We start from the raw sequence: 12401 nt of genomic DNA, 5'->3' as shown, positions 1-12401 counted from the left end.
GTTTAACGCCTCAGGGTAAAATAACAATGACAGAGCCCACGTCATAACGCCTCAAGCAATTTATGATCTTATAAAATACGAACACCACGTCATAACGCTTCAAGGTAAAATTCCATATTTCCTCTCGATTATTCCACTTAAGACCATATAACAACAATAATTCCTCGATCGCTCGTCCGATACCACACGATCACTTAAATCCTTCTGATCGATCAGTCTTCGCCACGTGATCTTGCTAAATTTCCTGATTAGCAGATTGAGACCATCCGGTCTCACCAATTTTTCTCCAAATAAAGATCGCGACCACACGATTTTTCTAATTTTCCTCAACTACTCAATCGAGACCACTCGATTTAATTATACTGAATAAATATTCGATCGGAACCACGTGATTCACTCACGTTAGAGAATTAATAAATCGGCACCACCCGATTAGGTCACACAAGACCAATGGGCAATCGGGCCACACGATTAATTTTTGTCACCACAAAAATTAATCTACGCCACACAATATTAATTATATCTATGTAGCATCTAATAATTACCGTACGATTAGAATTTCACTAACGTACATTTAATATGTACCATAAAAATAAACTATAGTAACGTAGCGATTAATCCGAGCAATCCGATTAAATATCCCCACATGCGGTAAATCTCCACCACCCAATTAATCTACATTAAGTAGGAATTAATCTCGGCTGTTCGATCAAACTTCCTAAACAAGATTCAATATGAGCCGTCGGATTAATGCATGAAAGGCAAGATTAAATCCTAGCTATCCATTATCAATCATGCATTTCACTATTCACTCAAGAACACATTTCTCTCTCCTCCCTTCATCAAATTTTCGGCCAAGGCATGATATTGAGCAAAACCAACTAATTTTTCATCCAAATCTACTCAACCTAATGTCCATTAGCAACCTAGGTTCCTAATCTAAGGTTAGGAACCAACTTACCATAACTCTAACAAATTTTCCAGCGAAAAAGTCGCGAGAAATTTTGATTCCAACTAGCGGCTCCGGTGACTCCTCTTGATCGGCTTTGATCCACAAAGATCCGGCGGTTCCAAGTAACTCACGGTGGTGGCTAAACTCCAGCGGTTCAAGGCGAAACCGATGGAAGCTTGAAGAATTTTTGGTGAGGGAGGGCAACAATGGAGGTTTCGGCCAAGAGAGAGAAAAATGAGGTAGAGAGAGAGAGTGGGTTCTTGAATTAATGAAGAAGAAGGCCAAAGAAATAACTAATAAAGGTTAGGATAATTTTTGGGAGAGATGTTTTGGGTCTTCAAAGTCAAAAAGGGCAAAAAGGTAATTTTCCCCACAAAGACTAGTCAATTTTCGGCCAATGGGTGATTTGACCAAAATGTCCTTCAGTCAAAGTGAAAAATTATGTATTCTCCAAGGGCAAATGGGTCTTTTCCCATTTCCAAGTCAAATTTTATTTTTCCCGAACCCTTTTAGGCGAACCGCGAAGAATTCATACACCGCATGAGGAAACGTCCAAAATTTAATTATTTAAACCCCGAAGGTCCGATGTCAAATTCTGAAGCTCGATTCGTGATCAACCTCGATCAATTGAAATTTCAGTGTACCTCAAACTAACGGGCGGCTTTTAGGAGTTACGCGTATCGACCCATGATTAATATCACGTTTAAGAATTACTCAAGCTCTGGCGACCTTGGTTATCACGTAATTGCGAGGGTCAATCATTAGCCTCGATGGACACGATTGTTAGAAAATGATTTAGGGAAGTTCGGAACCCGTGCGAGGTCAAACGGAATCACCCGTGATTCAAGCGTAGGGTATTACCCAAATCGTTCCTTAACCGTTGTAGGATCGGCCTCTAATGGTTCCAAGTATTTCCTCGACAATTCTTATGGCTAATAGTCCATCCATGATCAAGTTTTTAGGCCAATGTACTTGATTTTTCCTAACTAGCCATTCCCCATTAGTTAATCTTTTCAAGAATGATCAAATCCGAGTGAGATTTAGCTAAAATACATCTATAAGATATTTCATTCATTCATAGCTTCAAAAGTAGGTCGGAATTCGGGATGTTACATCTAAGGTAGTTCTGATTATAAAAAGTATTAATAATGAAAGATGGTTACACCTATCATATGCTCAAATTACGCATCAATTATATATCTTATGAGTATTGCATGAAAGTGTTTTATAAATATCATTTTTTTTAACGAATCATAAGAACAAAATATTCTATGATTTGGCTAAATGGTATCCCACAAAGACACAATCATGGCAAAGTGGATTGACCAATTGACCCAATTGTTTGTAAGTTTTATAGTAGACGAGGTTAAAAAAGGGAATCGAACCACTTGTACCTACAACAAAGTAGGGGGAATAACATCTAGTGTGAATTCAATAATAGACAGGAGCAGAAATTTGCATTTAACTTTTCTCGAACAACTTGCATTTTATGTTCGGATCAATAATTTTACGTGGTATATTTTATGCTAATTATGCTCCAAAAGTAGAAATTTTCAACGGGTACCAAACGAATTTCTTTTCCAAAAGCAAAAATTTTGTCTCATTATCAAATACCTTTTTCTGATCGGAAATCTATTTCTGGAGCGGAAGTGCAAAAATTAACGTTTGCTAGAAGATAATTTTTAAAGCACAAGTGTTACTATGCGCCCCCTTAAACATCGCGTTTTTCTAAAGTTCTACAATTATTGATAGATGTATTTTATTTTTTTTGGCTGATACACTTGATTGCGCAGAAAGACCGAAGGACAGTCCGAATAGTTCTACAATTATTAATGGATCACTCGATTAGGATATTTCTAGTAATTATATGTCTCTTGAGTGGGTCATGTTGTAGATTATTCTAAAGCAAGGATAGAACAACTTCTCACTTCTCAAAGGTTGGGGATGAAATTTCGTGGAAGCCAGAAAAGTTGTTTTTTATCCACCCGTGACCTACTTGTGTCGGCCACGGAGAAGTTTGCGTCGCTGTTGACAGTCTGCATAATGCGGTGGTACGCGGTCTTCGGTGCAAAATGTCAATGTGTTCACACCTTCAGATGTTTCGGTCCATCCTTAAACCCATTTTCCAAAGTACTAAACAAAATTACGCATCTCTGTCCTCTAGGATAAGAATAAATCTATAGGAAGATCAAGCGGTGAACGAGCCGCTTTGAAAACACTGTCTGAAATCTTAAGCTCACAGTCAGTTTCTGATTGTCGAACTCCATCATACCAATGGCTTTTTCATCGAAATCCACAGGGACTTACGATGTCTTCTTGAGTTTCAGAGGGGAGGTACGTAATAACCTCGTCGGCCATCTTTACAACTCATTAGTCCAGAATGGAATACGCACTTTTCGAGATAACGAGGAATTGAGGAAGGGGGAGAATATATTGATGCTCTTGAAGGCCATCAAAGAATCATGCATCGCAATCATCGTTTTCTCTGAGAATTACGCTTCCTCACGGTGGTGCTTGGAAGAGTTGTCCAAGATTATGGAGTGCAATGAGCAAGGAGACCTCACCGTTCGACCAGTGTTTTATAAAGTAGACCCAAAAGAAGTGAGAGGGGGGAGAGCAAGTTATGCACGAGGCTTGGCTAAGCATGAGTCTAACCATGGAAAGAATTCGGAGAAAATTAAGAGATGGAAGAAAGCTCTTTCAGACGCTGGTAACTTGGTTGGGTGGACGCTGAATGATGGGTAAGTAGAGGGATTTCCATATTTTGTATTGAAACTAAACTTTACAAGGATGGATACTGTTTATAAAAATAACCGTAAAAGTTAGTAATTTCATATAAGAGTTAGGAAAAACAAATGAAATTTGGCAAAAGCTTAGAAACGTTTATAACTAAAAGAAAGAGAACTTGCTTGGTAACTCAAATAAGAACTGATAACCCAAAATTAATTAACTTAATTGAAGAAAAGTTGGTAATTCACTCTAATTAAGATTGTTAATTTCTGAAATAAGGTAGTAAGTAACTTAAATGAGAGCTAGTAACCCAATAGGAAAAATTGGTAAAAATTAAAAAAGATAAGTAAACGTTAACAAGTAGCCCAAGTGAGAATTGGTAATCCAAAATTAATAGGTAATTACACAATCTGACAAAATTCTGCATGTCATTCTAATTACGTCGGTAATTTCATAAAAAAGTGGATTCGATGTCATAAGTTATGTAAATCAAATTTGGTAAGTTTGTAAAAAATTTGTAATTTTCAAATTACAAAAAAAAGTCCGTGAATTCATAAAATTGTTGATAAGTTACTAACAAGTTATATGAAAGGATAAGTCACCGATCTTTTTCTGTTTTGCCGACAGTTTTATAACACAGTTTTATAACACGTTCCGATACTATTTGAAATTCACTGGCATGGAAAAAACGAAAAAAAAAAAAAACTATATAGGGCATGGAACGATAGAATTCTGCCTTTGGCTCTTGCTAAGCTCTGTTTCATTCGGGTAAGCTCTGTAGCTCTTTCTTTGGGATCCTTGTTGCCCTTCTCAAAGTGTGATAAAAGTTTATTTACTTATTATTTATGAACTATTTGAGGCCTTAACGTTTCATTTTGGGCAATTGAGTTCTATAGATTTTCGATTTTGGTCAACCAAGTCCTACACTTGTTACAAATGGCATTTTGAGTTCGACAAATCAAATGTGGCTATTGATGGCCGGTTCAACGGAACCGCCGGTTCCGGTTCAGGAACCGGCGGTTCCGGTTCTCGAAAAAGGTGGAACCGGAACCGGCCCTTGAAGTGCCGGTTCCGGTTCCGGGTTGGGAACCGCCGGTTCCGGTTCCGGTTCGGAACCGCCGGTTCCTAGGCCCAATAACTATTTTTCGCGGGCCTTCTCTCTCTCTCTTTTTTTAAAAACCGGGTTGGAACCGTGGGCCCGGTCAACGGGCCGGTTCCGGGCCAGTCAACGGGCCGGTTCCGGGCCTCGGTTCAATATTGGCACTCTCTAAATGTGGCTACCCATAGAACGGACTTGTTTGTCAAATGGACAAAATGTTAATTAGTGTTATTGCCCTTACCCCATTTGTTTGGAAGGAATAAGAAAGTTCGCAATGTTTCATACAAGATTAATTAGCGTGTGCAGGCCATTTAAAACAACAACATTGTGCTTTCGAGGAATCCAATAGTTTCGGAATCAAAATCTTAACCACTGTTCAAAGTCCTAAATGGCTATTTTTGACTAAACTTAGAAATAAATCACATCTGATAGTCAAAAAGAAGAATAAGTGAATCATCATTTCTAAACCAAAAGAACACAATCACTTAAGTAGATAGATACATGTTTTGATTCTTGTGGAGCTCTCGGAGTTCAAATTTGGCTCAATGGGAATACATTTTCTTTTGGCTGTAATTATCTGAAAATGAGATGCACTGCTTTGTCATTGTTGGCTTGTGATTGCTTGTTATTTGCTTATTCCAATTGCTAAAACGATGCTAAAACTTCTTTTTCCGTTTTTGCCGGAGATGATGAGTCAAAGGTTGTACAAGAAATTGTGAAGGATATCTTAACTCGCCTAAGCCAAACACCTTTTGTTGTTGCTGAGCATCCGGTTGGGATAGAGTCCCGAGTGGCTAAGGTGAAATCAATGTTGAACCTTGAATCTAAGGATGATATTCTCATGGTGGGATTATGGGGACAGGGAGGCATCGGAAAGACAACTTTAGGGAGAGCCATTTTTAATGATATTTCCAAACCATTTGATGGTTCAAGTTTTTTGGCAAATGTTCGAGAAAAGTCAAAGGATGGCATGGGTTTAGTTACTTTGCAAGAACAATTACTCAATGATATATTGTTACCGCCAACAAGATTAGTGGTGTCCGATGTCGCTAGAGGTAAAAGTCTAATACCACTTAGACTCCGTGACAAAAGAGTTCTTGTGATCCTTGATGATGTGGAAGATGTGGAGCAGTTATGTGCTTTAGCGGGAAAAGCCAATTGGTTTGGTAGTGGGAGTAGGATCCTCATTACTACAAGAGACAGGCATTTGCTGACTCCCACAATAGATCGAGATCGTGTGTATGTGCATGAAGTTAAAGCACTGGAGGATGGTGAAGCTCGTGCGCTGCTTAGTAAGCATGCTTTTCCGACATACAAAAAATTAGAAAGTAGGACAGATCTATTGGATGGTTTTCCGAATCATGCTAAAGGCCTTCCTTTAGCACTTGAGGTGTTGGGTTCCTTATTATGTGGTACAACAGAAGATGTATGGGAAAGTATACTAAAGAGACTTTCCATGACTCCCAACGAAAAGATTAATAATGTGCTCAAAGTGAGTTATGATGGGCTAGAGAAAAATGAGCGAGAGATCTTTCTCCATGTTGCATGTTTCTTTAAGGGGCAGGCAAGAGAGTATACAGAGAGAGTTCTTGACGGTTGTGATCTTCAGACAGCTGCAGGATTTGATACTCTTATTAAGAGGTCCATGATTAGAATTGAGTACGGAAACCTACAAATGCATGACTTGATTCAATCGATGGGTATGCATATGGTGGAGCAAGAATTTGATGATCCCGGGAGACGCAGTAGACTCGGGCTATATGAGGATGTTCTTGAAGTTCTATCACGTGACATGGTAAGACATGCAAGTACGACGGAATATCTGCTTCTTATCTTTGACTCTAATTACTGAATATACATAACCTAAATAGTCTTGTATGTACAGGGAGATTGTGCTGTAACAGCCATAGTGTTGGAGCTACCTAAGCCGACGGAGATGTGTATCCGTCCTGCTGCATTTACAAAAATGAGAAAGTTGAGATTGCTTGTCGTGCGCAATATTTCTTTCCAAAGTCCTGTAAGTCTTCCTAATCAGCTAAGATGTTTGGGATGGGCTGAATGTAGTCCCTGGATTCCAGAATTTTCCTCTGGTCCAAATAAATTAGTGGTGCTTGATATCCACGGAGGCAGAATCGAAGGAGAGCCAAAAAAAATTGAGGTGTCAGGAGAGCCAAGACAATTTGAGGTGAGCATTTACCTTCATTGACCTTTTTATTATCTACCTCATTTGTGCATGTATATGCGCATTATATGTGCTAGTACCCAGAAGGAAGTGGAGTTCCTCTGTTTTAGAAATCATTTCTCTATTTATTTCTAAAATGACTCTAACCCCTTGCGTAAGATATGTTCTTAAGTGCAGCAAAATTGGCATTTGAAAAATTAAGCGAACCATCATATTTGAATTATTTAATGGAAACATTCTGTTGATAAGATGTATAATACAAGTAGATGTGTTCAATTTATGAGAAAAGTGAAAGATATTTCGAGATTTGAAGTTTTTTTTTTCATCGGGAAATTCAGATTTCTAACGTAGAAATATGTGAGAGAGATAAAAATAGTATAAAAGGATAGATTGAGATCCCTTAGAAGAGGGAGATCATCTTTACTTTATGTAATAGTCTAGATGAAGTCGAACGCTTTCAAAACGTAAGTTCTCTAACAAATCAAATCAAATCTACCTTGCAAAGAAATTCAAAATGCAAATCTGCTAGTCTAAACTATGTTAACTAATTCTAAGTATGTCAGTACCTTACCAAAAAAAAAAAATTCTAAGTATGTCAGTTGTTTACATACGAACTTTTTTATTATATAGAAAAATTGTATGCTGATCGAAAAAAGAGAAACATACATATGAGGAGCCAACCCGTTGACTTGTATATCAAAGTAAAAACACCTAAGGCATTGCGTTTGATTTGGATGTGGCGTCAAATTCCTCTACGCAAAGTAACTTTAGATGCCACGTAGTCATCAAGTGGTGGAGCCTTACCCAATTCGCATAGAGGGACTTGTCCTGCATCAATAGAATTATCTCAGTGGAAGGTTTGAATGCATTGCACTGTAAAACAAGGCATTATTAATCCCTTAAATCAGTTCTTAATTCTAAGTATATGTAATTAAAAAAATTCTAGAAACTTTGCCAATAAGACATGTATTGCGTGTACAACTAATTTGTTTTAAGTGATCCAGTAGGGGCACACCACTAGTTTCTTAATTATATATATAATTTGTATATGTAATTTATATTTTCTTTTGAATTTTTTTCAAAGTTGGCTTCGTTCTCTTTCATGACTTCAAAGATAAAGTTTGTCAATTTATGCGAAGTTTCATTGTGATAGAATCCATATCCTTGACATTCATCAAATACATATAATTAAAACCAGAACTGATAGGGTATTCACTCGTGTTCTCGCCACACATCACTGCACTTTACTTCTTTGATTGCTACATGGTATGACACTTGGCATAATTTTGTCATGAGGTCCCCATTCTCACCACGTGGCATTTCATTTTGCTTCTATGGTTGCCATGTGGCATAGTTTTGTCATGTGGTTGGCATTCGCAGGCTCATCATGTGACACTTCATTTTTCTTTGTGATTACTACATGGCATGACTTGTGGGATAATTTTAACCCAAATCATTTTCATCAGCTAACGGAGGATATATTTTGCTCACGTATACCGTTTTGCATTTTTTGTGAGACAAAAATAAGTTTGGGATAAATGCGTGTACCTATTTGAGATTTTTAATGGTATTAACCTTAAATTTTTTAATGATTGTCTAAAATAATGAGTTTGCGATTTTTTTATATTATGTAGCCATATATTATTCAGTTCTTTCAAATAATATCTAAAATTTATATTGATAAGAACTATCTTTGATTAAGTGATTTGTTTAAGTGATCATAAAAACTAAAATGCTGATTAAAGGTCACTTGTGAGTGTGCCATGTGGCTTAATTTGCCCAATCTTTACCCATGTGTATAGATTTATAATAACTGGTTAAGTTTATAAGTGTTCAGTAATTTCTCAATACAATATGTAATTCTCACAAAATTAGTTTATAGTAACTTGGAGTGAAAAATTAATTAAAAGGTTAACAAATTTCTCCAGAAACCAGAATAGTAGGTTCCAAGTATCCTGATCTAAATATGAAAATCCTTAAAAGCGGCCGCAGCATCAGACAATCATCCTTGTTTTCCCTTCCAGAATGTTTATCGAAGTTGGCTTCGCTGTTTTTGCAGGACTTCCAAAATCTGAAGCACATTAGTTTCCATGAATGCAAGTCTCTGGTTTGTTCCCCCGACCTCTTCGGCATTCCGAATCTCGAGGAATTGGAATTCCAACATTGCTACAACTTGGTAGAAGCACACGAGTCAATTGCATATCATGACAAGTTACGGGTGTTGAAGATACATGAGTGCTCTGAATTTAGTATTTTTCCGATGCTCAAGTCAAAAAGTCTCCAACTTCTCAGTATTGCAAATTGCGAAAAATTTGAAAGGTTCCCTGATATTCCACATGAACTCAAAGGCCTGAAAGAGCTTAATTTAGAAGGGACTGCTATTAAAGAACTTCCCCCATCAATAGAATATCTTGTCTCATTGCAGAGAATGAGCATTCGCCGTTGCATGAACCTGGAGAGTCTTCCTTCTAGCATTTACAAGTTACAAAACCTTGAAGAATTGAAAATTCTTTATTGCCCAAGGTTAGTCAGGTTCCCAAAGTACAAGGATTTAGCTGATCCGCACATGAAGACCGGACTTTCAAATTTACGATCATTAGATTTTAGAGAAGGTTTTTTGTCCGAAGTAGAGTTTCTTGAGAATCTTTCCTGCTGTCCCCTCTTAAGAAAATTAGATCTATATGAGAATAATATTACTAGCCTTCCTACATCCTTGCACAAGCGTGATCATTTGTCCGTATTGAGGGTTTCACGTTGCCGTCGATTACGAGAGATTCCCGAGCTTCCACCCTCTTTGAATTGTTTTCAGGCGATAAATTGCAACCTGGAGAATAGGGGACATTTAACTTCTTTTGATAATTTTGTCTGTAGAGGGTTGACACTGCCTGCTATTTCCTCAATTGGCCTGGTTAGAGACTCTCTCTCTCTCTCTCTCTCTCTCTCTCTCTCTCTCTCTCTCTCTCTCTCTCTCTCTCTCTCTCTCTCTCTAACGCTCATCAATGTGTAGTATATGTTGGATCCAGTGTGTAGTGGAGATTGAAAACTTAAGAAACTGCATGATTTGAAGGCTTAAGAAAGGCAAACAAATATTAACGAATTCTGCCCTCATCATGCATGTAATGGAGGTGTTTACAGTACTTTTATAGTAATGATTTATATCACATGGGACTTGTATATTAATGCAAGCAAGGATCTTTAGATCTCTACTGATTTATAGAGCTATGGGAGGTGGAGTTCACTAGGATTACTTATTAAACTCAAATTGAATTCTTCTGTTTGGGTACTTTCTAATAGCTTATCTTTATAACAGGAGAGTCCTTATTACAATATTTTAATCCCTGGAGTAGAGATGCCGGAGTGGGTCCTCCCTTTTGAAGGGGATTCAATATCTTTCATGGCTTCAGAGGATTTGTATCGCAAGTTTCTTGGATTGACTCTCTGTTTTGTTTTCTGTGGAGACTATTCTGATGAAGGGGAAGCTCTGTTGGAGATTGAACCACATGTTAATGGCAAAAGTCGGGGTACCCTTCAAAAAAGTTTCCTTTATTTGTACTCTGATCATATCTATCTTGAGTATACCGTGCCATTTAATCTGTTTGGAGAAGTCGATTTTGGTCAAACTGAGGGGAGTTACGTACAATTTAGCATTAGAGTAGAGATTGAAGATATTGTGGAAAAGCAGGGATTTCGAATAATATGCAAGCCACTAGAGGATGATTTAAAGATTGAGATTCAGGACAAACAGCTAATGGATCTAGCATTACTGAAGGAGGTTGATCTTGAATCAACATATTCAAAAGTCGAGATCTCAGAATCAACAGATTTAGAAGCAGAGAGTTCACTTGCGCACAAAGATTATTCGAACGAAGCAGATCCTCAGGAAGACCTGCAAGATTGTCAAATGAGTACTGAGGAACATAGTCAAAGAGTAGTATCAAAGAGAAATCAGGAGCTTATTCTCACTCGAGGCATGCGAACCAAGACCACGTGGACTTCTAATTCTATTGGCAGAGATGAGTATGGTGGTGTTGGGTTGCAGCTTTTGTTGTCAGAATGATCGGGAAACTTGCTAAGGAAGCAATTCGTATACGTAGGTAAGTGAACTCGGCTGATCTTGATTTAAGTGCCTTCTTTCTCCTTCTTCTTCTCGTTTTATTTTCTCAACATGTTATTACTCACTTTTGCCCATATATGTCCATTGAGTTATTTTATTTGTCCATTTAAACTTTGCCAGCTAGCACAATGCAAACATGGAAAGTGGTCTACGTGAGTTTATCTATATTCGTTTGAAAAATTTTCTAATGTAATTTCAATTCCAGTGCATCTACTTTTATTGGTACTTTGTTTCACGTAGATTCAACCCTCAATCCAACCCTCTTTGGTGTATTTTGTACTCAATAATGAAACTACAGAGCAATCTCGATCATTGTTCCTTCACTCAAGTATCACTGCAAATGGATTCGAACACACGACTCATGAAATTTGTCAAGAGTCTTGATATATAGTTGCCCCGTTATGTCATTTTCTCCAAACTCGAAACCTATTAATGTTGAATTCTTCTGGAAACAAAATGAGCATATCAAAATTGATGTTCGCCTCTGTCGAAGTATCCTTTTAATCGTTATGGAAATATGACATATGTTTGAGGTGTCTGAGAAATGTGGATGTGCAGTATGTACTTATCATACATATGTGCAGCGGGTGATAGGCTTGCCAGGAGAATTGAATTTTGATAAACCATGGAGGAATGTAGAAGATGCAGTGAGCTGGCAAGCCACCAGGAATTGTCGCTTGACTTTTGGCAACTAGGGACGATTTAAAGACCAAATTTACTTGGGAGTGTGAGAGTAATGTGAACATCGGTTGTGCCCATGGATAACAGGTCAGTTGGTTATTTCCTTTCGCCCTGTGAACTGCACTGTGGATATGAAAAAGAAATAAACGAGGAACATGGAGTTTACATAAGTAATTCGATAGAATAGAGACAAAAGCACAAGATGCTGATTGTCGATGCTGAATTCTGAGAACTTTGCAGCAGTTTAGGATTCTCTTTTTATCCTTATGGGCCATAGCTTTTATGAAGGAAAATGACCGAGAAGCTAAAACTCCTAGATGCATCTTGAATGTTTGAGTGAAACCTGATTAATGTAGATTCTCAAATTAGTTGCTGTTCTTACTTTAGTGTTGTTAAAGCCATTTTAGTTTGAGTGTTAGGTGGGATTTGCATTAAAAATCACTACTTGGCAGTTTGATTTCACATTGTATATTACTTCTATTATACCTTGATCGAACATTTGTGTGATTGTTGAGGAAGGGCACCTTATTGCGGCAGGAAAAAAAAGGACTAATGAGACACAAATGTACGTCTATCACTGCTTCTCCACCCCTTGCTATAAATTTTGGCCAACAGCACTTTGCTGTTGTCCTAAATTGATACC

At 37.7% G+C, this 12401-nt stretch overlaps 2 protein-coding genes across 2 annotated transcripts in view; both read left to right on the top strand.

Moving 5' to 3' along the window:
- LOC115730158 (tRNA-specific adenosine deaminase TAD2-like) overlaps window positions 1-12401 on the top strand; it is a 350880-nt gene that overhangs the window by 45875 nt on the left and 292604 nt on the right. The window lies entirely within an intron of this gene.
- Window positions 3649-11020, top strand: LOC115733200 (disease resistance protein RUN1-like). Its single transcript, XM_048275583.1, has 6 exons — window positions 3649-3693; window positions 5466-6576; window positions 6667-6966; window positions 9023-9486; window positions 9835-9871; window positions 10274-11020. Exons 2-6 carry the CDS (start codon window positions 5590-5592, stop codon window positions 11018-11020), a joined length of 2535 nt encoding a protein of 844 aa, XP_048131540.1. The 5' UTR covers window positions 3649-3693; window positions 5466-5589.

The sequence above is a fragment of the Rhodamnia argentea genome, chromosome 3 (assembly GCF_020921035.1).
Source record: "Rhodamnia argentea isolate NSW1041297 chromosome 3, ASM2092103v1, whole genome shotgun sequence".
Classification (NCBI taxonomy): domain Eukaryota; kingdom Viridiplantae; phylum Streptophyta; class Magnoliopsida; order Myrtales; family Myrtaceae; genus Rhodamnia; species Rhodamnia argentea.
This window is presented reverse-complemented; position numbering and strand designations above follow the sequence as displayed.